General features: G+C 38.6%; 1 protein-coding gene across 7 annotated transcripts in view; it reads right to left on the minus strand.

Annotated features, from left to right (window-relative positions):
• DOCK10 (dedicator of cytokinesis 10) overlaps nt 1–23,226 on the minus strand; it is a 305,040-nt gene that overhangs the window by 144,806 nt on the left and 137,008 nt on the right. For all 7 annotated transcript variants that reach the window (XM_081579665.1, XM_081579663.1, XM_081579662.1 and 4 more), the window contains exon 3: nt 14,681–14,770. In XM_081579665.1, the coding sequence (XP_081435791.1) occupies nt 14,681–14,770 (90 nt within the window). The remainder of the gene's footprint in view (nt 1–14,680; nt 14,771–23,226) is intronic.

Here is a 23,226-nt window from a genome sequence, read left to right on the forward strand (position 1 = left end):
AAATAGATGGGGAAACAATGGAAACAGTGAGACACTTTATTTTTGGGGGCTCCAAAATCACTGCAGATGGTGACTGCAGCCATGAAATTAAAAGATGCTTACTCCTTGGAAGAAAAGGTATGACCAACCTAGACAGCATATTAAAAAGCAGAGACATTACTTTGCCAACAAAGGTCTGTCTAGTCAAAGCAATGGCTTTTCCATTAGTCACGTGTGGATATGAGAGTTGGACTATAAAGAGAGCTGAGCACCAAAGAATTGATGCTTTTGAACTGTGGTGTTGGAGAAGGCTCTTGAGAGTCCCTTGGACTGCAAGGAGATCAGCCAGTCAATCTTAAACAAAATCAGTCCTGAATATTCATTGGAAGGACTGATGCTGAAGCTGAAACTCCAATACTTTGGGCACCTGATACGATGAACTGACTCACTGGAAAAGACCCTGATGCTGGGAAAGATTGAGGGCAGGAGGAGAAGAGGACGACAGAGGATGGGATGGTTGGATGGCATCACTGACTCGATGCACATGAGTTTGAGTAAGCTTCCGGAATTGGTGATGGACAGGGAAGCCTGTCATGCTGCAGTCCATGGGGTTGCAAAGAGTCAGACATGACCTAGCGACTGAACTGAACTGAACTTAGAAAATCATCAGAATCAATTCAAATCATGTTACCTACCTCAAATAGCAATTTGAGTTTGGCAGTGTAATCTGTCCAGCTCTTAAAAAGGCTGATTATTAGATTCTGACTACAGAGTAATAAGCAGGCAATAGATGGCTTTTTAGATTCAAAATTATTTTTCTTCCTGGCTATAGAGGCTTACTTAATTACATGACCATTGCCTTGCCAGGAAGGTTTATGCAACCACAAAAGGTGTTCCCTTTGGTCCTTACTTACCACTGGGATGACTCTGTATGTGTAAAATGATGGTGGTAATTTTAACATTAATCCCATTCTTTATAACATTTAGAAATGATTATGACTATTTTGTAAATGTTAAAAAATGCAGCATCATGAAGTTAAGTGAATTCAGGTGAATTATGTATTGAAAGATTGGCTAGATAATTTATTGTCCACATTGAGGCACTTCAAAATGAAAAGAAATGCTATTGGCCAGGCCAACAGATAGAACATGAAACTTCTTGCAAATCAGGATATTGGTCACCCAATAAACACATCAGTATTTTAGAAAAAAGGAAAAACCACTCTTTTAAAATTTAATTGGATCACATTAAATATTCCTTTAAAATTAAATCATTAATTTCTGCACTATAAAAATAAAGTGAACTGCTAATGATCTTTTAAAACTTATGTTACACTCTAGAGAGAGAAATGGAAATAAGTTTGGAGAAAATAAATGTGACTATAAATCTGACTCAGTTTCAGAAGTCATGATAGAATCTTATTTAATAGTTTTTTGAGTCTGTTTTTTAAAAAATACTATTTGATATTAGATAATGTTGCTATGTACATAAATACACCTGTACAGTGTAAAACAGAATGTCATAGCAAAGGCCAATCATAAGTGAAAATAATTTTTGAACTATTTTGTTTGAATTATAGAGTAGCCTAAATTGCTGTCTTGGTTGATTCTAAACTGAAAGTGAATCAAGTTATTTGGCTTGTCTTTTCAAAATGTGCTGCATTAAGGCAACTGTACAAACTTTAAAATTAGACTTTCATAAGTCATACCTGTGCCAAATCTGGGGGCATACACTTTAATTTTCCAGCTAGCTATCCCAAGTATTTCATCAGGACATAACAAATGAATGGTACTAAAAAACAAACATACAAACAAAAAACCTTTGATAAAATTATGATTTAATCATTCTTTTCATATAAATCAAAAATTATATTGTAATTCAATGCAATTGAAATTTTAGGTTCAAACTTATGAGGAATCTTTTTTTTTAATTTTTATATTCCAGGGTCTCTGACTTATATTTCTGTCTTTATTCACTTACCACCAAACATAGGATGACTCTTATTGTGAAGAAGTCTAGAGGAAGTCAGTTTAGAATTGGAACTATTTTGCATACTTGGTGGAGAAGGAAATGGCAACCCATTCCAGTTTTCTTGCCTGGAGAATTCCATGGACAGAAAAGCCTGGTGGGCTACAGTCCATGAGGTCACAAAGAGTTGGACACAACTGAGTGACTAACACTTGCATATTTGGAAACAAGACTATTATTCTAGGGAATTGAACAACTAGGAAATACATTCCTTCAGGGTGGTTAAAGTAAAACACAAAAATTTTTGATTTCATTGTTTTCAAATAGCATTTTCCATATACATTCTATCCTAATGCCACTAAAGAGTAGATTAATTTGAATTTACCTTAATCAACATTCATATGTTTATCTCTGTGTGTGTGTATATATGTGTGCACTCAGTCGTGTCTGACTCTTTGCAACACCATGGACTATAGCCCGCCAGGCTCCTCTGTCCATGGGATATTCCAGGCAAGAATACTGGAGTGGGCTGCCATTTCCTTCTCCAGGGGATCTTCCTGACCCAGGGATTGAGCCCTCATCTCCTGCATTGGCAGGCAGATTCTTTATCACTGAGCTTTACTATCATACATTTAGTGTAAAAAAAAAAAAAAAATTGGGTGATCCATTTTATTCTGACCATGACAGAAAAAAATCATTATATAAACTAGGCCTATATGCAGGTTAACAGATTTGGATATCATTTTCCATTAAATTCTTGAAGTTGCAAAATAAATATGGCTGTACTTATAAAAATACTTATAAAAGTACATACAATATAAAATTCCCTTAACCTCCAGCAAGAACTTCACTAATGAATTAAGAGCCTCTTCAAAACAGAAACAAAAATCTTTTTATTTGCACTACTTTTATTAAGAAAATATTGTGAATTATTTGCAATTTGGAGAGGTTTTGTTATAGTTGTGTTTCCCCCAATGTGTTCAGTTGCTAAGTCGTGTCTTACTCTTTGTGACTCCATGAACTGCAGCATGCCAGGCTTCCCTGTCCCAGAGTTTGCTCAAATTCATGTCCATTGAGGAGGGGATACTATCTAATTATCTGTCACCCCGTTCTCCTGCTGTTCTCAGTCTTTCCCAGCATCAGGGTCTTTTCCAATGAGTCGGATCTTCGCATCAGGTGGCCGAAGTAGTGGAGCTTCAGCTTCAGCATCAGTCCTTCTAGTGAATATTTAGGGTCGATTTTCTTTAGGATTGACTGGTTTGATCTTGCTGTCCAAGGGACTTGCAGGAATCTTCTCCAGCACTACAAACTGTGCATGTACCCCTGATGTCACAGCAGAGGAGCTAGTTCTAGACTGAAGAAAATCATGCTTACTGTGCTCTGGTCCAAGGTTAATGAATGCATTAGAACCACTCATTTTCTGCCCGATGTTTCAGATTCAGAAAACAGCTTTCATTTTTTTACTTAATTTATTTATACATGCAAAGAAACCCTGGAATTATATATTGAAAGACTTATTCTTATTTCTGGGTAAGTTTAATTGCACATTATTCTACATATGACATTCAAACTATTTGTATAAAGTACAAAGGCATTTTGGTTAAAAGAATGGTTTCTTTATCAAAAGCACACAATATGCAGCTCAAAATTAAATATAAAATGTATAAAATTATTTTAACCATAAAAGAAATGAATTGCCTGTGTTTTCTTCAGACAAGATGAATTTCATTTTGTTTAGATATATTTCTTTCAGTTAAAAAAATGACACTATATGAAATACATTTAAAATCAAGGCTAATCTCCCTCTCCCCATAATTTTCTTGAAATGCTAGGACTCATGTTGCTTAAAACCTTCTCTCAACATGATGCAGCTTTTATCCTGACTATTTGTAATTTTCTTGTGAATTAACTGAATGCCACTTATTTGAGTCCAGATGGTGGAAGAGGAAGAAGAAGAGGAAGAAATTCCATTTTCAATATTTTTGTACATAATTTAACAGTCTACTGAGGTATTTTTAACTTCAGAATACAGTATTGTACCTGAAGAGTTCCAATATTTTTACTGGGTTTACTCTTGAGGCACTTCCTAGGCAAAGGGACAAACATATATCTTCTTTGATAAGATAACACAGCTTGCTTCTCTTCAGAGTTCACCCAACGGTAATCAGGTTGTGATCAAAGTTTATGCAACTTCTCTGTTAAAGAACAACTGGTGACTCTCAATTACCAAATCCAGTGAATTACCCAATCTTGACATGTCATTGGTGTTTTATATCATTGCCTCACTCTCGCTACTGACAGTTCTTTGATTCTGAGAAATCATTTCTCCTTGTTTTCTTCCCTCCTCCTGGTCCACTGGTCCACTTCTTGTGCTGGGCTCTCTTTCCCAGCCTCTTACGTGGGAATGTCACTCAGGGACCTGCCTTGTGGCATTCCTGGGCAAGCTCTTCCAGATTCAAAGTTTCAATTTTTAAAGACAGGGCCAGAGCCCACCCCTTCCTACTACATTGAGGCCTGTGTGTGTATCTTGTTGAATCTCGCTCTGCATGTCACCCAGAGATGCCATCTTATTTTCTTCATCCATCTCTGCTTGAGCAATCTGTACTTTCTTCTGGGTATCTTATTTAAATTACTGACACAACTATCAAGCTAATAGCCCAAGCCAGAAATGTGGGTGTCATCGCCAACACAGTTCTCGCTTTTCCATCACCAACTCCTGTGAATTCTGTCTCCCCAACAGTTCTTTACTGTCACCACCATTATCTGCCACATGTTAGTACAGATCTTTAACCCAGCTAGGCTATTAGAATAGTCTCTCTGGCTTGAGCTGTACTGTGCCCCCAATTCCTGTTGATTTTCTTCCATCAGATTTACATCGGCATTTCTGAGAGACATTTCTCAAGATACCTGGGCGGGGAGCAGAATTTCTCCATGGCCAAAAAAAGCTTGGGGAATATTTCATGCCACGATTCTCTTCTAAGGCAGACTCTGTGGATGTTAGCTAGTTAAAGAACTTTGTGGGTGTTTGTGACCATGAACATCCTGCAGTTTTGGCTTTCTGCAGAACACTCCGTGCCTATGTGAAATTAGTGTCTGCTCTGATCTTAATCAACTTTTTCCTGGTTTTTATTGTGCATTTTCTATAGAAGCCTAGCGATTTCAATGACATTTATTCTGTCTTCTCTGAATCTAGTTTATTTTCCCTATTCAATCTTGGGTTCTTTTATCATTTTTTTTCCTGGAAAATTCAATTATTTCTGGTCTGGAAACCCTGTTTAAAAATCTGAATGTTTCCTTGCCTCAGTAACTTAGTACTTTCTGGATGAGGACAGTATGTAATCATCGTATGTGTGTGTGTGTACATATTCAGATACAGATGTAGATATAGATATTTTGCTTCTATTCTTTTAATGCTTCCACGACCCTTAAATCTATGAGTGTTTTATGTCTTGACCAAAGTGAGACTTGGATTCTTGAATTCATGACTTATGCCTCACTTCATTGTTAGTCTACTGCTGACGCAGGTTGGTTTCTAGAAATCACAGAAGGCTTTGCTGGCAGAGTAACTTGCTACCTTAGTACTTACTATATTTCCTAGCTATTCAGATGAAGTGGTCCCTGGACCCTTGCTCTCTGTTGAGTCACTATATTATTCTCAATTCTCTACTTGCTCATCTTCTTTGTTAAGAGAGATCAAACCAAGAGCTTAGCGTAATTAAAGTTTTGTGTACATTAAAATGAAAACTTTGCTGTAAAAGTTTTGCTTGAGTAGTCTGCCTCCTATTTATAGATTCCTTTAATTGCTCCCCTGACCTTCCAGTGGAAGGAAGTGGTGCTTGTTTCATCATGGAAGTCTTTTATAATTTTTATGGTTATAGATGTTGATTTTAGGCTATTTATGAGGATCAGATAAAGACATTGATTGCCCGTTATTTTCCAAGTGTTTTCATACTATTGCTATATTTATTTCTAGAAACGAGGCATTGGGATTATTAATATCTTCATTCAAAGATGGAGAAACTGAGGCAGAAAGATGAAATCTTTGTCTAAATGAAGGATATATTTCCTTGTGCACAGTGAAAATAGCCCCATTAGATCAGGATATTAAGAGCATGATTTAAAGGTATTTTCAAAGGGTCAGAGGTAAAAGTGGGTAAGAGCATAGTGTTAACTCCCACTCTGTGTAAATGTGGGCAAGTTATTGATCATCCAGAACCTGCTTTGTAAGCTTTAAAATGATGCAGCAGTTCTGTAACACAAAATGCTCTCTCTCTCTACATATATATATATGTATATATACATATATATATATGTATATATACATATATGAGGAGAGTGAAAAAGTTGGCTTAAAGCTCAACGTTCAGAAAACTAAGATCATGGCATCTGGTCCCATCACTTCATGGCAAATAGATGGGGAAACAGTGGAAACAGTGTCAGACTTTATTTTTTGGGGCTCCAAAATCACTGCTGATGGTGATTGCAGCCATGAAATTAAGAGACGCTTACTCTTTGGAAGGAAGGTTATGACCAACCTAGACAGCATATTGAAAAGCAGAGACATTACTTTGCCAACAAATGTCTGTCTAGTCAAGGCTATGGTTTTTCCAGTGGTTATGTATGGATGTGAGAGTTGGACAATAATGTAAGCTGAGCGCCGAAGAATTGATGCTTTTGAACTGTGGTGTTGGAGAAGACTCTTGAGAGTCCCTTGGACTGCAAGGAGATCCAACCAGACCATCCTAAAGGAGATCAGTCCTGGGTGTTCACTGAAGGACTGATGTTGAAGCTGAAACTCCAATACTTTGGCCACCTCATGCGAAGAGTTGACTCATTTGGAAAAGACCCTAACGCTGGGAAGGATTGGGGGCAGGATGAGAAGGGGATGACAAAGGATGAGATGGTTGGATGGCATCACTGACTCGATGGACATGGGTTTGGGTGGACTCCGGGAGTTGGTGATGGACAGGGAGGCCTGGCGTGCTGCGATTCATGGGGTCGCAAAGAGTCGACACGACTGAGCAACTGAACTGAACTGATACCCACGTATCTAACCTATATATAGAATGTTGCCAAACTCTGACTCGTGTTAGTTTTACATCACTGTGAAGTGCTTTAGTGGATGTGAATTACACCTATACTCTTGTCTGGGGGAATACTTAACCTTACATTTCATGGACACAAAAGAGAATTAATAACAGATAAAACAGTAAAGGAAGAGATTGCTCATTTTATTTAAGCTCCCATTAAAAGCACAAAGTCATTCAAGATTTGAAAAAGGCAAGAATGCCCACCGCCTTTCCTAAGAGGCTCAGAGTTGTCAAAAGTAGAGTGTAGAGAGGCAGAACGCAACATTAGTGTTGAACTTGGGGTGTTTAAATAAGATTCATGCCAGTTTGTTGCCTAGCAATCAGGGTATTTGTCCTTGCCACCAAGTGGGGAGCAACAGGGCAACTGAGTACAGGGTGGATCAAAAAGGTTGCTTAGTGCAATACAGCAGCCACTGTAACGGGAACATGTGTTTCTAAAAAATCCTACAAAAACGGCAATGTGAATTCACTTCAGGGCTGGCTTACTCTGGTTGGAAAAATTCAGTCAATGTTTGGCAAAGTATGGTCCAATAACTACAGGCATCAGGGTTACAAAGCTCCAGGGAGTTGTTAGGGCAAAGACTGAGGCAAGTGTTCTTCCAGAGGGCAGCTATAGCAAAGCACACATGGCAGTCAGCATCATGGTTAAGAGGCCAGGGGCCAGACAGCACGGGTTGGGATGCTGGACCCGTCTATTCCCAGCTGTATAATGCTGGACACGTTCCTTAATTTTTCTATGAAAGTTTCATCATTAGAAGGTGATGATGATGATGAAACGTATGTTTGTAATCATTGCAAGGAAAGGACTTAGAAGCGTATCTGGCCCAAAGTAACTAGTCAATAACTATCAGCAGCTATTAGCTACTGAGGTCGAGACTTCTTGGCAGCCTACTTCTCTGGGGTTATTTCTCAGTCTTAACCCAGCTCTCTGGGGACCTCTTTCTTTTTATCTACTGTCTCCAGGCTCGACTATTCATATTCTTTTATCATCATGTGATGTTTGTCTTCTATCCCAAGGCATAAGTTTTCTCTTTATCTCCATCCTTAAAAACAAGTACAACTATGGGGATCTCCACAGAGTTTTCACGGCTAGTGATCTGGAAAAATTAGGAGGGAATAAAAGAGTTTCTTTCCAGGCTTCTTCCACTTTCTTCTACTTTAGATCCACAAGGGTGGGAAAAACATGGTAAGAAGATTCATTCGCACTGTCAAGACAGATGCTCTGTCCTGAGATTCACAACAGAAAAGTTTAGGGTGATGAAGTCTCTAAAGTGACTACCTAATGACTGGAAGCATACAGTTGGATTTTAACTTTTGGAGACAATTTTAGGAAATAGACTCAAGTTGCTTCCAATTTTGGCAGTATTTTTGGATATACTCTAACTTTTTCAAAATATTTTTTATTACAAAATTTTGTTTATAACCACAACAATACACAAATATACATTGGGCATTCCAGTTAATGCACTTAAATTGGTATAATTTTTATTGGCTACTTATTATTACAAAATGTAGACGTGCCAAAACATATTCAATCCCATTTATATCAGCTGATATTACAAATTGGTCTGGTACTCATGGGCTTCCCTCGTAGCTCAGCGGTAAAGAACCCTTCTGCCAATACAGGAGACTCGGGCCCAGTCCCTGGGCTGAGAAGATCCGCTGGAGAAGGAAACGGCAATCCACTCCAGTGTTCTTGCCTGGGAAATCCCATGGACAGAGGAATCTTTTGGGTTACAGTCCATGAGGTTGCAAAGAGTTGGACAAGACTTAGCAACTGAGCATGCATGCATGCACACTGTACTCATGCTTGTAATTATACTTTTATGTTCTAGTGTTTGTTTTTCTAATATGTATGTTGCACATTTATATGCATTTGAGTATCTCTAAATGCCATAGACATATGAGAATTAGAAGCACTATGTGATAGTGTTTGTTGCCCTATATGCCTACTCTCATTTCTTCATTCAGATATTATACATCATTTTTGTTTTTATTTGTGTTTCTATGATTACAAGTGTAGCTTGGCAATTTTGTGTTCTTCTGGGCCAACTTAAACTTCCTGCTCTTTTTGAACTTCTTGCTCCTATATTTGTGCCCATATTTTCTTGGGTTATTTACCTTTTTCTTATTAATTTATAGAATTTTGTGTATTAGGAATGTGTGTGGCAAAGTGTGGCAAAAGATATCATGAGTTGCGAATAAATTCACTAAGCATTTTCTTTGGCTTCAATGATGGCACCATTCATCATAAAAATTTAAGACTTTGTTAAATGCATGCATTTTTCATAACTTTTCATTTAAAAATGTCTTCCTATGTTTTTATTGCTTCTGTTTTTGAAATTAAGATATTAAAAATCCATCTGGAATTAATTTTTATATGTACTGTGAGATACAGCCCTAACTACTTTTGTCTAAAATGGATAGCCAAATGGTATTTGTAGAACTGTCTACCCTTCACCAGGAATTTGAAGTGCCACATTTACCATTTGTTAAGTAACCATATGCACTTGGGTCTGTTTCAAATATTCGGTTTCTTTCACTGGCTTATTTTTTTTTTTTTTTTAAATTTCAGAAGGCAGAGAAAGATGGAAAATGTCTATTTTTAAAAGTTAACATTTCTCTAATACCAAAGAAATAAAAGAAAACTAGAGCCAGATTTCACTCATGAATATAAATGCAAAAATTTGAAAAAACGAGCAATTCTAACGTAGAAAAGAATTAAGGTAGAAATACAACTTGAATGAGAACGTTTAGGCCAAAAACAAAAGTATGTATTCATAGGACAGTAGCCTATTAATTCTATTACAGCACTAAATTCAAGCAAAAAAGCTACTATGTCAATAGGCTGGATATGAATTTCATAACACAGGGTAGCTAGTCTTGATAAACACTGTGGAGACCAAGAAAGGTCCTTCTTAAACATGATAAAGACCAGAAAGACCTTCCTTAGACATTTCTTTTGTCTCTGAAACTATCATGAAACACCAAATCAAGAATAAGACAGGATGCCTGATTAGAATTATTATTTAACATTGTTAGATATACTAGATAAGACAAAAATTAAGGAACCAATATACTTATGAGAAAAAAAGAAATTTTAAATTTGAAAATCAGTAGCTTTTAAAAAATATCAGCAATAAATAGTAAGAAGTCTACTCAAAATTTTGCAACAATACTATAAAATATGTGGAAATAAACTAAACAACAAAGTTAAAGATTTTTAAGAAGAAAGTGTATTTAATACACTAGATAGGCTATTAAAAAGCAGAGACATCACTTTGCCGACAAAGGTCCATATAGTCAAAGCTATGATTTTTCCAGTAGTCATGTATAGATGTGAGAATTGGATTATAAAGAAGTCTGAGTGCTTAAGAACTGATGCTTTCTAACTGTGGTGCTGGATAAGACTCTTGAGAGTCCCCTTGGACAGCAAGGAGATCCAACCAGTCAATCCTAAAGGAAATCAACCCTGAATATTCATTGGAAGGACTGGTGCTGAAGTTGAAGTTCCAATACTTTAGCCAACTGACGCGAAGAGTCGACTCACTGGAAAAGACCCTGATTCTGGGAAATATTGAGAGCAAGAGGAGAAGGGGGTGACAGAGGATAAGATGGTTGGATGGCATCACTGATTCAGTGAATATGAGTTTGAACAAACTCCAGAGATAGTGAAGGACAGGGAAGCCTGGTGTGCTGCAGTCCATGGGGTCACAAAGAGTCGGACACGACTGAGCGACTGAGCCACAACAACAACAAGAAAGTACAATAGTTTAGTAAAGAAAACATAAAAAGACCTAGTTAAATACTCCCTGTTAGGAATTTCAACATCACAAATATTTCAAATCCTACATAAGTTAACCCGTGCTTACTGTAGGACTTTTGTAGACCTGGTCTCAATGATTCTGATTTGCTTGTGCAGAAACTGATTTACCAGCTTTTTTAAAAAAACAAAAAAACAGTGATGCGCTACAAGATACAGAAACTTCCTCTAAAGTAACTGTAAACAAAACACTACAGTACTGATCTGATACTTTTATCAGTAAATGTGAAAATAGTATAATCAGATAGCCTGATGTTTTCTGAATAACATTTTACTCATTTTTTCTCATCATCTTCCTAGAAGATGTTGTAATTTAATGTGAACTTTGAGAAAAATAAATATGAAATGACAGAACTGGGGAGAAAAAGACAACTCTATGGCAAAGATGGTGTGGATTGAATGGTCCAACATAAAATATGTATGGCTAATCAGATTAGGGATAATCTGATTAATAAGCTTCTACTCATACAAATATGCTTAAAAGCTGAGAAAGTGTTTTGCTACTTTATGTACCTTTAATTAAATCCTAATTGGGATATACTATTTTCTTAGGATTAAAGATTGCATTTAGATTCTACTACTTTCAGTGTGATCTGCACTGGGTTAAATGTTATCAGTGCATTTTCTGTAAAGAAAGGACTGGCTACATTTATTGATTCAATCCCTGGTGGTGCAGATGGTAAAGAATCTGCCTGCAATGCTGGAAACCCGGGTTTGATCCCTGGGTTGGGAAGATCCCCTAGAGAAGGGAATGGCAATGCACTCCTGTATTCTTGCCTGGAGAATCCCATGAAAGAGGAGCCTGGTGGGCTACAGTCCACGGGGTTGCAAAGAGTCAGATAGGACTGAAAGGCAAAGGAGAAAAGGAGAGATATACTCATTTGAATGGAGAGTTCCAAAGAACAGCAAAGAGAGATAAGAAAGCCTTCCTCAGTGATCAATGAAAGAAATAGAAGAAAACAATAGAATGGGAAAGACTAGAGATTTTTTCAAGAAAATAAGAGATACCAAGGGAACATTTCATGCAAAGATGGGCACAATAAAGGACAGAAATGGCATGGACCTAACAGAAGCAGAAGATATTAAGAAGAGGTGGCAACAATACACTGAAGAACTATACAAAAAAGATCTTCATGACCCAGATAACCATGATACTGTGATCACTCACCAACAGCCAGACATCCTGGAATGTGAAGTCAAGTGGGCCTTAGGAAGCATCACTACGAACAAAGCTAGTAGAGGTGATGGATTTCCAGTTGAGCTATTTTAAATCCTAAAAGATGATGCTGTGAAAGTGCTGCACTCAATGTGCCAGCAAATTTGGAAAACTCAGCAGTGCCCACAGGACTGGAAAAGATCAGTTTTCATTCCAATCCCAAAGTAAGGCAATGCCAAAGAATGTTCAAACTACCACACAATTGCACTCATCTCACACACTAGCAAAGTAATGCTCAGAATTCTCCAAGCCAGGCTTCAACAGTACGTGAACCGTGAACTTCCAGATGTTCAAGCTGGATTTAGAAAAGGCAGAGGAACCAGAGATCAAATTGCCAACATCTGCTGGATCATTGAAAAAGCAAGAGAGTTTTAGAAAAACATCTACTTCTGCTTTACTGATTACACCAAAGCCTTTGACTGTGTGGATCACAAGAAACTGTGGAAAATTCTTCATGGGATAGGAATACCAGACCACCTGACCTGCCTCCTGAGAAATCTGTATGCAGGTCAGAAAGCAATAGTTAGAACTGGACATGGAACAACAGACTGGTTCCAAATCAGGAAAGGAGTACGTCAAGGATGTATACTGTCACCCTGCTTATTTAACTTATATGCAGAGTACATCATGAGAAACGCTGGGCTGGATGAAGCACAAGCTGGAATCAAGATTGCTGGGAGAAATATCAATAACCTCAGATACCCAGATGACACCACCCTTATGGCAGAAAGTGAAGAAGAACTAAAGAGCCTCTTGATGAAAGTGAAAGAGGAGAGTGACATGAATCAGCCATGGGTTTACATGTGTTCCCCTTCCTGGACCCCCCACCCTCCTCCCTCCCCATCCCATCCCTCTGGGTCATCCCATTGCCCCGTGTGTATGGCAAAAACTATTACAATATTGTAAAGTAATTAGCCCCCAACTAAAATAAATAAACTTATAAAAAAAAAAAAAAAAAAGAAAGAGGAGAGTGAAAGTTGGCTTAAAACTCAACATTCAGAAAACTAAGATCATGGCATCCAGTCCCATCACTTCACTCCAAAGAGATGGAGAAACAATGGAAACAGTGACAGACTATTTTCTTGGGCTCCAAAATCACTGCAGATGGTGACTGCAACCATGAAATTATAAGACGCTTGCTGCTTGGAGGAAATCTATGACCAACTTAGACAGCATATTAAAAAGCAGAGACATTACACTGCCAACAAAGGTCCGTCTCGTCAAAGCTATGGTTTTTCCTGTAGTCATGTATGGACGTGAGTGTTGGACTATAAAGAATGCTGAGTACTGAAGAATTGATGCTTTTTTTTTTTTGAACTGTGGTGTTGGAGAAGACTCTTGAGAGTCTCTTGGACTGCAAGGAGATCCAACCAGTCCATCCTACAGGAAATCAGTCCTGAATATTCATTGGAAGGACTGGTGCTGAAGCTGAAACTCCAATGCTTTGGCCACCTGATGTGAAGAACTGACTCACTGGAAAAGACCCTGATGCTGGGAAAGATTGAAGGCTGGGGGAGAAGGGGGTGACAGAGGATGAAATGGTTGGATGGCATCACTCACTTGATGGACATGATTTTTTGTAAGCTCTGAGAGTTGGTGATGGACAGGGAAGCCTGGCTGGCTACAGTCCATTGGGTCGCAAAGAGTCGGACATGACTAAGTGACTGAACTGAACTGAGCTACTAACACTTTCATTTTCACTTCCAAACATCTGAGAAATAGCTGTTAGGTGTGGGTCCAATCCCTGCCCCAAAGCAGCCTGTAGTCTGGCTAGAAAAAGCAGTTTTATACCAACTTGGAGAAGGAAACTGCAATGCACTCTAGTATTCTTGCCTGGAGAATTCCATGGACAGAGGAGACTGGTGGGCTACAGTCCATGGGGTTGCAGAGTCGGACACAACTGAGCGATTAACACACACACCAACTAAATGCAAATAGATGCTACACTAACAGAATTTATCAGTCCTTTTAAGCTCTCCAAACGGTTTTGTGTGTGTGTTTGTGTGCTCAGTCATGTCTGACTCTGTGACTCTGTGGACTATAGCCCACCAGGCTCCTCTGTCCATGGAATCTTCAGGCAAGAATATTGGAGTGGTCTGCCATTTCCTTCTCCAGGGGATTCCCCAACTGAGAGACCAAAACTGTATCTCTTGTGTCTCCTGCATTGGCAGGCAGATTCTTTACCACTAAGCTACCAGTGAAGTCATTAACATTTTCCATAGTTAATACTTGAAAGAAATATCTCACTTAAAAACTTTGTTATCCAAAATTATCACATAATATGGCATTTCCTACAAGTCAATCCAAATAAGTAACATAAAATTAAATCTTTTTGTTAGGAATACTCAATTATTTCTCAATGTGGGAATTTTAAATTAAGTAAAAACAAAATTTAAAAATTCCAGAACTTCAATGGTCACCAGACAATGAAAAATGATCAACAGAAAATAAGTGATAAAGGTTGAAAGACATTAACTAACAACTGCATTTGGAATTCTCTATTGAAAAAGAGAGGGAGACAGCAAAAATAGTAAGTTGCATTAAGAACTACATAGGAGAAAACAAAACTTTTTAAAATAATGGATTGGAAGCATTGCATTTACCTCTTTCACCAGTAAATTTTCTGCTTTGTGCTCTGCATCTTCAGGTACTGTTGAGTACAAGGTTTGGATGTCCCAAGATACTGTGGTGGTCTGAGAAGAACAAGGAAAGGGAATTAAATCTTCCAACTTGAAAGCGTGCAGACTACTATACCCAAGACACAATAAGAAAGTGTATTAGATCTCAGCATTTGAGGATAAGAGAAGTCAAATACTTCCATAATTCTTAGCAATTTACTCTCTACGAGGGAAGATTCATACCTCTTTTGATCACCACTACTAGCATTACAGTTGAAAGTATGAAAGGGTTAGCCACTGTTGTGTCAGACTCTGTGACCCCATGGACTGGAGCCCACCAGTCTCTTCTGTCCATGGAATTCTCCAGGCAAGAACGCTGGAGTAGGTTGCCATGCCCTTCTCCAGGGGATCTTCCTGACCCAGGAATAGAACCTGGGTCTCCTGCATTGCAGGTGGATTCTTTACTGTCTGAGCCACCAGGGAGCATTATAGTTAGTCCCTCCTTACTTATGGTTTCAGTTACCTGTGGTTAACCAGGGTCCAAAAATATTAAACGGAAACTTTTAGTGTTCTGTTCTGAGAAGGATGATGGTATCTCAAGTCACTCCACTCCGCCTGCCCCCACTATCCCATCTCATTGACCTCCGTAGGGTTCTATGATCCAGGGTCACCTAAAGTAGATGACCCTCCTGATTTATTGTCAGAAGGTCAATAAATAGTAGCCTAATGCTATGTCACTACGTCATTCACCTCACTTCATCTCATCACCTAGGCATTTTATCATCTCATATCATGAATGGAAGAAGGGTGAGTACAGTATAAAAAGATATTGTGAGAGAGAGACCACATTCACATATTTTTTATTGTAGTATAATTGTTCTATTTTACTATTAGTTACTGTTGTTAATCTTTTACTGTGCTTAATTTATAAGTTAAACTTCATCATAGGTATGCATGTATAGGAAAAAATAGTATGTATAGAGTACTATCTACACTTTCAGGCATCCACTAGGCATCTTGGGATGTATTCCCAATGTACAATGGAAGATTATGATATTACAGATTACTGTTTTCTCTGTGGAGCTCACAATTTTAAGCTGTTTCCTTCTCTGGAGAAAACAAAAATTCGGGCACCTGTATATTTTGACTATTTATATTGGTACCTTTGCTGCTGTTAATGATAAAAATACATTTGAAATGAAAAAGAAAACCTACAAAATCAGCATTATGTCAATCCTACTGTGAATAATCTCCTGACTATTCACAGGGTAAATCTGGCCCCTTTCAGAAGCTGTGTGTGTGTAGCCACAGATAGCGTCGGAGAGAAGAAAGGGTATTCAGTAAATCTAGACCTTGAAGAAAATAAGTCATGTTTTTGGTGTCTTTATTTTCATAGAAACAAAATATCTTCAACTTTAAGATAAACAAACCAATTTTCATTAAATGAATACACGTTAACTAAAAGGATAAAGTATCTCTTAAAAGAAAACATTTAAAATGTAACGCATATATTGTTTCCTCTGAATATATCTTACAGGATGCCATGTAACTTTGCAACCCCAGCCACCAGCTTCCTTTAGTCTGTTCTCCTTGGTGATTACAGGGATGCAGGGATGATGAGTCTGTTAGCATACATGGTACCAACAGTTGGGATCTTTTATTTTGTACACTGTCAAACCTACAAATCATATAGCACAAATTTCCTGGTGGCTCAGATGGTAAAGAATCTGCCTGCAATGCAGAAGACATAAGAGACTAAGGTTCGAGCCCTGGGTCAGGAAGATCCCCTGTAGAAGGGACCGGCAACCCACTCCAGTATTCTTGCCTGGTGAATCTCATGGACAGAGGAGTCTGGTGGGCTACAGTCCGTGGGGTTGCAAAGAGTAAAACACGACTGAGCTACTGACATTTTCACTTTCAAGATTCATTTGAGCTGTTCTAGATGAAGCGCAGGCTTCCCTGGCCGCTCAGCAGTAAATAATCTGCCTGCCAATGCAGGAGACATGGGTTCAGTCCCTGGGTTGGGAAGATCCCCTGGAGATGGAAATGGCAACCCACTCCAGTATTCTTGCCTGTAAAATTCCATGGACAGAGGAGCCTGACGGGCTACACAGTCCACGGGGTTGCAAAAGAGTCAGACATGATTTAGCGACTAAACAACAACAGATGAAGGGCATTTTTTCTAGACTAATTATTTAAGTAGATGAGAGTCTCAAAATCTGTTCTTACTTTCACAGAAGACGGGAAGGAGAGGGGTCCAGGGAATTTAGTCTTTTGAGTTCATAATGGCAACTGCAGCTCTGCCACCAGGGGCAGAATCATTCCTTGTCTTCTAATCCTAGGCTCATATTTTCTTCAGTTTTTTCTTTACTCTTGATATAAGCTCCTGGTGGGAAAGAAATCTGGTCTGTTTTGTTCACTGCTACAACCTCAGTGCCTGGCTTGGTGCTCAAATACTTACTTGCTGAGTGTGTGTGATATGTGTCTGTGGTTGCCTGTTGTGTATGTGTGTGTGATGTGTGCCTGGTGTGTGTGTAGTATCTGTGTGATTATGCATGGAGGTAGGCTGTATTTGATAGTGTGTGTGTGTGTGTGTGTGTGTATGTGCATGGTAAGTGTGTGTCACGTGTGAGTGAGTGTGGTATGTGAGTGTATCTATGAGTGAGTGAGTGTGTGGGTGTGCATGCATGTATGTGCATATTGGGAAGATGGAGTTTGGACCCTGAAAGAAGAAGAATGTCATGTGAATGTAACATGATTAGGGGATACAAAATAATGAGAAAACTATATTCAAGATATATCATATGGCAAAAATAAAAGCTCATCTTGAAACAGATAAAGAGATTCTCTGTCAGTGTGTGTGCCCCAGGATTTGACTGCAGTGTGTGAAGGAAGTTTGGAAGTGCTCAGAGGCCATGGCTATTGATTCAAGCCAAGTGTAGATACACACACAGGGAACAATTACTTCCCATGTGGAGCATGCTGGGGCTGATGTGTGTGTGCTAAGTTGCTTCAGTCGTGCCCAACTCTTTGTGACCCCATGGAGTGTAGTCCACCAGGCTCCTCTGTCCATGGGATTCTCCAGGGCAAGAATACTGGAGTGGGTTGCCATTTCCTTCTCCAGGGTATCTTCCCAACCCAGGGACTGAACCCAAGTCTCTTGTATCTCCTACACTGGCAGGAGGGTTCTTTACCACTAGTGCCATCTGGCTCAGACAGTAAAGAATCTGCCTGCAATGCAGGAGATGCGGGTTTGATCTCTGGGTCGGGAAGATCCTCTGGAGGAGGAATGGAAACGCCCTCCAGTATTCTTGCCTGCAGAAATCCATGGACAGAGGGGCCTGGTGGGCTACAGTCCATGGGGTCACAAAGTGTTGGACATGACTGACCAACTAACGTAGACACACAGGGGCACCTGGGAAGCCCCCAAAGTATGGAACACTTCACAAATTTGCATTTTCATAATAAGTCCTACATTTCGGGAGTCAATGTAGGACTTACTGTTATTTAGATTTTACATTTTTATTCCTTTTGAATTGCCCCTTTCAAATTGTTTCTTTTATGTTATTTACTCTGTTAGAAGATAAACAGTAAACAAACTCTATTGAAAGGCTGGAGTAGATGAGAATCCGTGCCTAAAGTGAGCTTTGGGGATTATTGCTGGATTTCAGTTATCTGGGGATAACTTATTTCCTGCTTGGACAGATAATTTGCAGATACACAATGTAACTTGATTGGTTTCCAGGGAACATTACATACTGTGATCTACTGGCAAGATTAAGGATTTTTTTTCTCTAATTAAATTTTTTTTCTATATTTCAATCATTATTTTATAATAAAATTTTTATATTAAAAAGCAAGACTCCTCTTTTTCATTATCCACAACAGTTTCTTATTGATTTCTTGCCTTTAAAAAAATAATAGTTGCTCTAAAATACTCTAAATCTGATGGACAGTGAAGGGGCCCACAGTTTAGTTTCCTGCTTAGTTATACCATAAGCCTGTTGTCCCACTAAGATCAGTACTCTGTGGTATAGTTCAATAGAGTGAATAGTGAGCTGGTTTAAGAAGTTGTTTTTTTTTTCTTAATGGAAGGTTTCTGGAAGGTGGGCTTGGGTTTCTGGTAATGATAATCGCACGATTATTTGATTTATGATGTCACCAGAGTAAAGATTAGGGCCCCAAATATATAGGCTAATGCTCACACTTGATGTATGAGATTGGAAATTCATTGAATTTGGGGTAATAAAAATTAATCATATGTAAAATGGTTATGTGTGATCCCTGATGACCTCTAGATATGCTGCTGCTGCTAAGTCGCTTCAGTTGTGTCCGACTCTGTGCGACCCCATGGACTGCAGCCTATCAGGCTCCTCTGTCCATGGGGTTTTCTGGGCAAGAGTACCGGAGTGGGGTGCCATTGCCTTCTCCGATATGAGATGATGTTAATTCTTTACTAACTAAGGCAGCTAGCTGAGCCACTCTCATGTAACCATGTGATAAATATAAAACAATGTTTTACAACATGCAAATCTAATACCTTGTACAGAGTACACAGATAGAAGAAAAGGAATGTATAAGACACTATTGATCTCAATTATAGTTTGTCATAATATTGGAGACTTTACTTGAAAAAGCAGAAGGCCTCCAAGAAATTTCAACTTTAAGAATTGGAGAGTTTCTACTCATTTTTTATTCCTTTTTTTCACTTTTAATTGAAGTGCAGTTGATGTACAATATTATATAAATTATAGGTGGACGACATAGTGATTCACAATTTTTAAAGGTTATATTCCACTAATAGTTACTACACAATACTGGCTATATTCCCTGTATTGTATTATATATCCTTGTAGCTTATTTTATACATAACAGTCTGTACCTCTTAATCCCTTATCCCCATCTTGCTCATTTTTAATTTCTTTCATGTGTCTCTGTTGAAGCAAAAATAAATTGATCAAATAAGAAGAAAAGTATACAGAGTCATATTTGTTAAGGGTATTAACATGGCTACAAAGAATTTCTTTTCTGAGAATTAGATGCTTTCAGACCACTACAAATTGCCTTGGCCACAACAGACTTCCTGTTCTCTTTTATAAACCCTCTGGTCGACAATTAGCAGAGCTCAATAGCATGAGACGGAGCTGAGAGTGAACTGGCGCTCAGTCAAGCTCCTCTTTTGGTGGTAGAATCTTATAAGGGGCCTATTGTCCAGAGATTAGGCATTTGGAAATAAAAACTGTCCTTTTATTTATGAAACAGGGCATGCAGGCCTGTGTTTGTAATTTCAGATCCAGGACATTCAGACATCCTCCACTGCAGCCCTGACACTCTCTGGTTCCTTCTACTCTGTAGTGGGTCATCTTTGTGGCTTCATCACAGCCACCATTCTGCTGGGGACGGCAGAAGTCTTCATTCCAAGCACATAGTGGCCATTTCTCAATCGGCCAAAGGCCACTGTCAAGAGTCTAAAAAAGAAGTTGGTTTTCCTATCTTGGAGTTGAGCAAAGATCCCTCTGACAGCATTGTTGATCCCAGCTGCTCAAAACAGTGGACAAAAATGATGGTGTTTAGAATAACCCATCAGTGGAGCTTGAGAAGTCAACAATCCCCTCAATAAGGACTATTAACTAACACTTCAAGTCAATTCTAACCTAAGCATTTGTTTTAAAGTAGTCTTCACCTAAATTTCTCAAATTAAAACACTGATACTGCTTTTTATCCCAGGAGAGCAGACACTTGTACTACATCTGTTGCTTGAAATACATTTTTACCCCATGCAGAAGAGTATTGTGATTTTATTTATTTTTTTAATAGGTGAGCATTTCACATTAATACTCTCAATGTGCTTTCAGGGAAAGGTCCTTCTTGCTTTGCTAAAGTTAAATTGTATGGGAAATGCACAAATGGTGAGCAGTTGCCCATAACTAGACCCTCATCATCATCCAAGTCAAGCATGGTGACTCACCCACCATAGTATTTACTTGTATAATTAGGGAACTTTGGAAATCTGCTTCAAAACCTTTTTACTCTTGGACAAACAAACCACTGAGAAAGTCACTTCTTTTTTTCTGTGCTTCATTTTCTAGGCTCCAAAATGTGTCTCATCTCCTCCAAGGAAGTAAGGACAAAACATTTTATGTATGGAAAACTCTTGAGTATTAATAGATCACAGTGTTCCAACAATAGAAAGATAGTATTGCATTGGGGTCTGCCCTTGGCAAGGACTCAGAGGCTGTGGTCTGAGTTCACTCTCCAGGAAGCATAGGAGAACAGCCTGATCCCTGTGAGGCCTGCAGACAAGGCTTCATGGGGGAGCAAACAGATGTAAGACACAAGCCAATCCCTGGCATCGTTTCTGATGGCTGCTCACACTTCTCCTTCGTGCTGGACTCATGCCTACACACGACTTGCCCATTTTCCTTCTCCTCTCATAAATCTTTTTACCTTGTTCTTTCCTAATCTCAGGCTTGATATAGATATCAATTCTTTTGAAAATTCTCTCTAATTCATCCATCATGCATCTTCTCTTCTTTTAACTATATCATTTACTGTTTATATCACCCATGAAGTCTTCAGCTAAACTATAGACTATTTTAGACCCATAAGCTTTGCTAGTGATTAACTCAGCCAGTCATTTCACATGTATGGTTTTGTTTGTAAGCAAGGAACATTAAATCCCCTTTGGCAATAAAATATTACTACAAATGAAGTGTACTGCCATGCTCTTTATTGTGGCTCTGGTATATTTGGTTATTCTTTTTAAAGAATGATGTACCTGAATGCAGACATGTGTTTTTATGATTTTTTGGTATCCTGTCTCTGACCACTGACATCACACCTATCTTAACACCTCAAAACGTCCTTATCTTTAAAATAGCAATGTTATTGAAATATAACTGATTTGCCGTAAAATTCACCCTTTCAAAATGAACTCAGTGGTTTTAAGTCTGTGCATGGATTATGCAATCATCATCATTATTTAATTTTAGAACATTTTCATCACACCCAAAAGAAACTCCATATCTACTAGAAGTTACTCCCCTTCTCCTTTCTCCCCAGCCCTAGGCAACTGTAACCAGCTTTCTGTCTCTAAGGATTTTCCTACTGAGGCCATTTCATGTGAATGAAATCATACCATGGGTACTCTTTTCGGACTGGCCTCTTTTGCTTAGCATAATGTTTTCAAGGTTCACCCATTCTGTAACATGCATCAGTACTTCATTTCTTTTTATGGCTGAATAATATTCCATTGTATGGATATACCACACTTTGTTTATCCACTTCATTTGATGGACGTTTGGGTTGTTTTCAAGGTTCACTCATGTTATAACATGTATCAGTAATCTATTCCTTTTTATGGCTGAATAATATTTCATTGTATAGACATACCACACTTTGTTTATCTACTCTTCAGTTGATGAACATTCGGGTTATTTCCACTTTGGATTATGAATAATACTGCTATGAATATTCCTACAAAAGTCTTTATATGGACATATATTCTTAGCACAATCAAGTCCAGAGCAGTCTCATCTTCACATATCCTTACTGAATTGAAGTAAGCCCCCTAGAACCCCTTCTCTGCAATACTACAACGGTACCACTTACTGTGGGATTCAGGGGGTTAATATTTCTCCCAAGTCATGCACCTTATTTTTATAAGAAGCAGTTGGCTCAGAGTATGCTGTTTAGACAGAACTCGAGTAGCAAAAATCAAGGTGCTTATGCTTGATTTCTGTCGTCATAGTTACTCTGTATCCTTGAACAAGAGCCTTTCCAAATCTCAGCTTCATTAGCTTGTAAATGAGAGGAATATTCTAACTTAGAATAATCTAGTTTGACAAAGACTCTTACTTAGCTTTTAAATTTCAATCACAGTGTTCTTGCATGAACACCAAGAGCCATTTAAAGTCTGATTTCAGGCTAAGAAGCCAAGGATTAAAAAGAGTTTGACATTCCTATAAAATGTTAGGCTGTGTCTCAGTAAGAGACGAAAGAAGAAGAAAATAAACACCCACGGCTTTTCTGCTTTTCCATTTAAGACATATTAAGGTCTGTATTTCTGCTTCCTCTGACAAAATGACCCATGTGGTTGAGCATGGAAGTCCCCACATACCAGGTTGCTTTTTATAGCTAAAACATTCTATGAAAGAACAAATGTTAAATCACAACTCACTAAGTTCTGCTAATAAGTCATGAAAAATCCAGGATGTATTTGTCAGCCCTGAGACTCTAATTCTGAACCACTGATATGAAGAAAGGATTTGAGAAGATCATGTCAACACTCTAGACAGGCTATTTCAGAAGTGTAATGTAAACCTATGACTTTGAGAATGCCACTGACCGGTGCTGAAACTCTAACCTTTCAAGCTGGCTTCTTGGTCATGTCGGTGTCCTTGCGTCTACAACACAGCTCACAGAAGGTGGGCCAGGAACCTGAGTGGAAACAGCAGTGTGGCTGGGGTGGGCAGGATGGAAATACAGGTGATAGAGTGGCCTTTCCACAGCATCGGAATTGCTTTCAAACC

This window comes from Giraffa tippelskirchi, chromosome 3 (genome assembly GCF_054371585.1).
Source record: "Giraffa tippelskirchi isolate mGirTip1 chromosome 3, T2T-mGirTip1v1.2.pri, whole genome shotgun sequence".
Taxonomy (NCBI): Eukaryota; Metazoa; Chordata; class Mammalia; order Artiodactyla; family Giraffidae; genus Giraffa; species Giraffa tippelskirchi.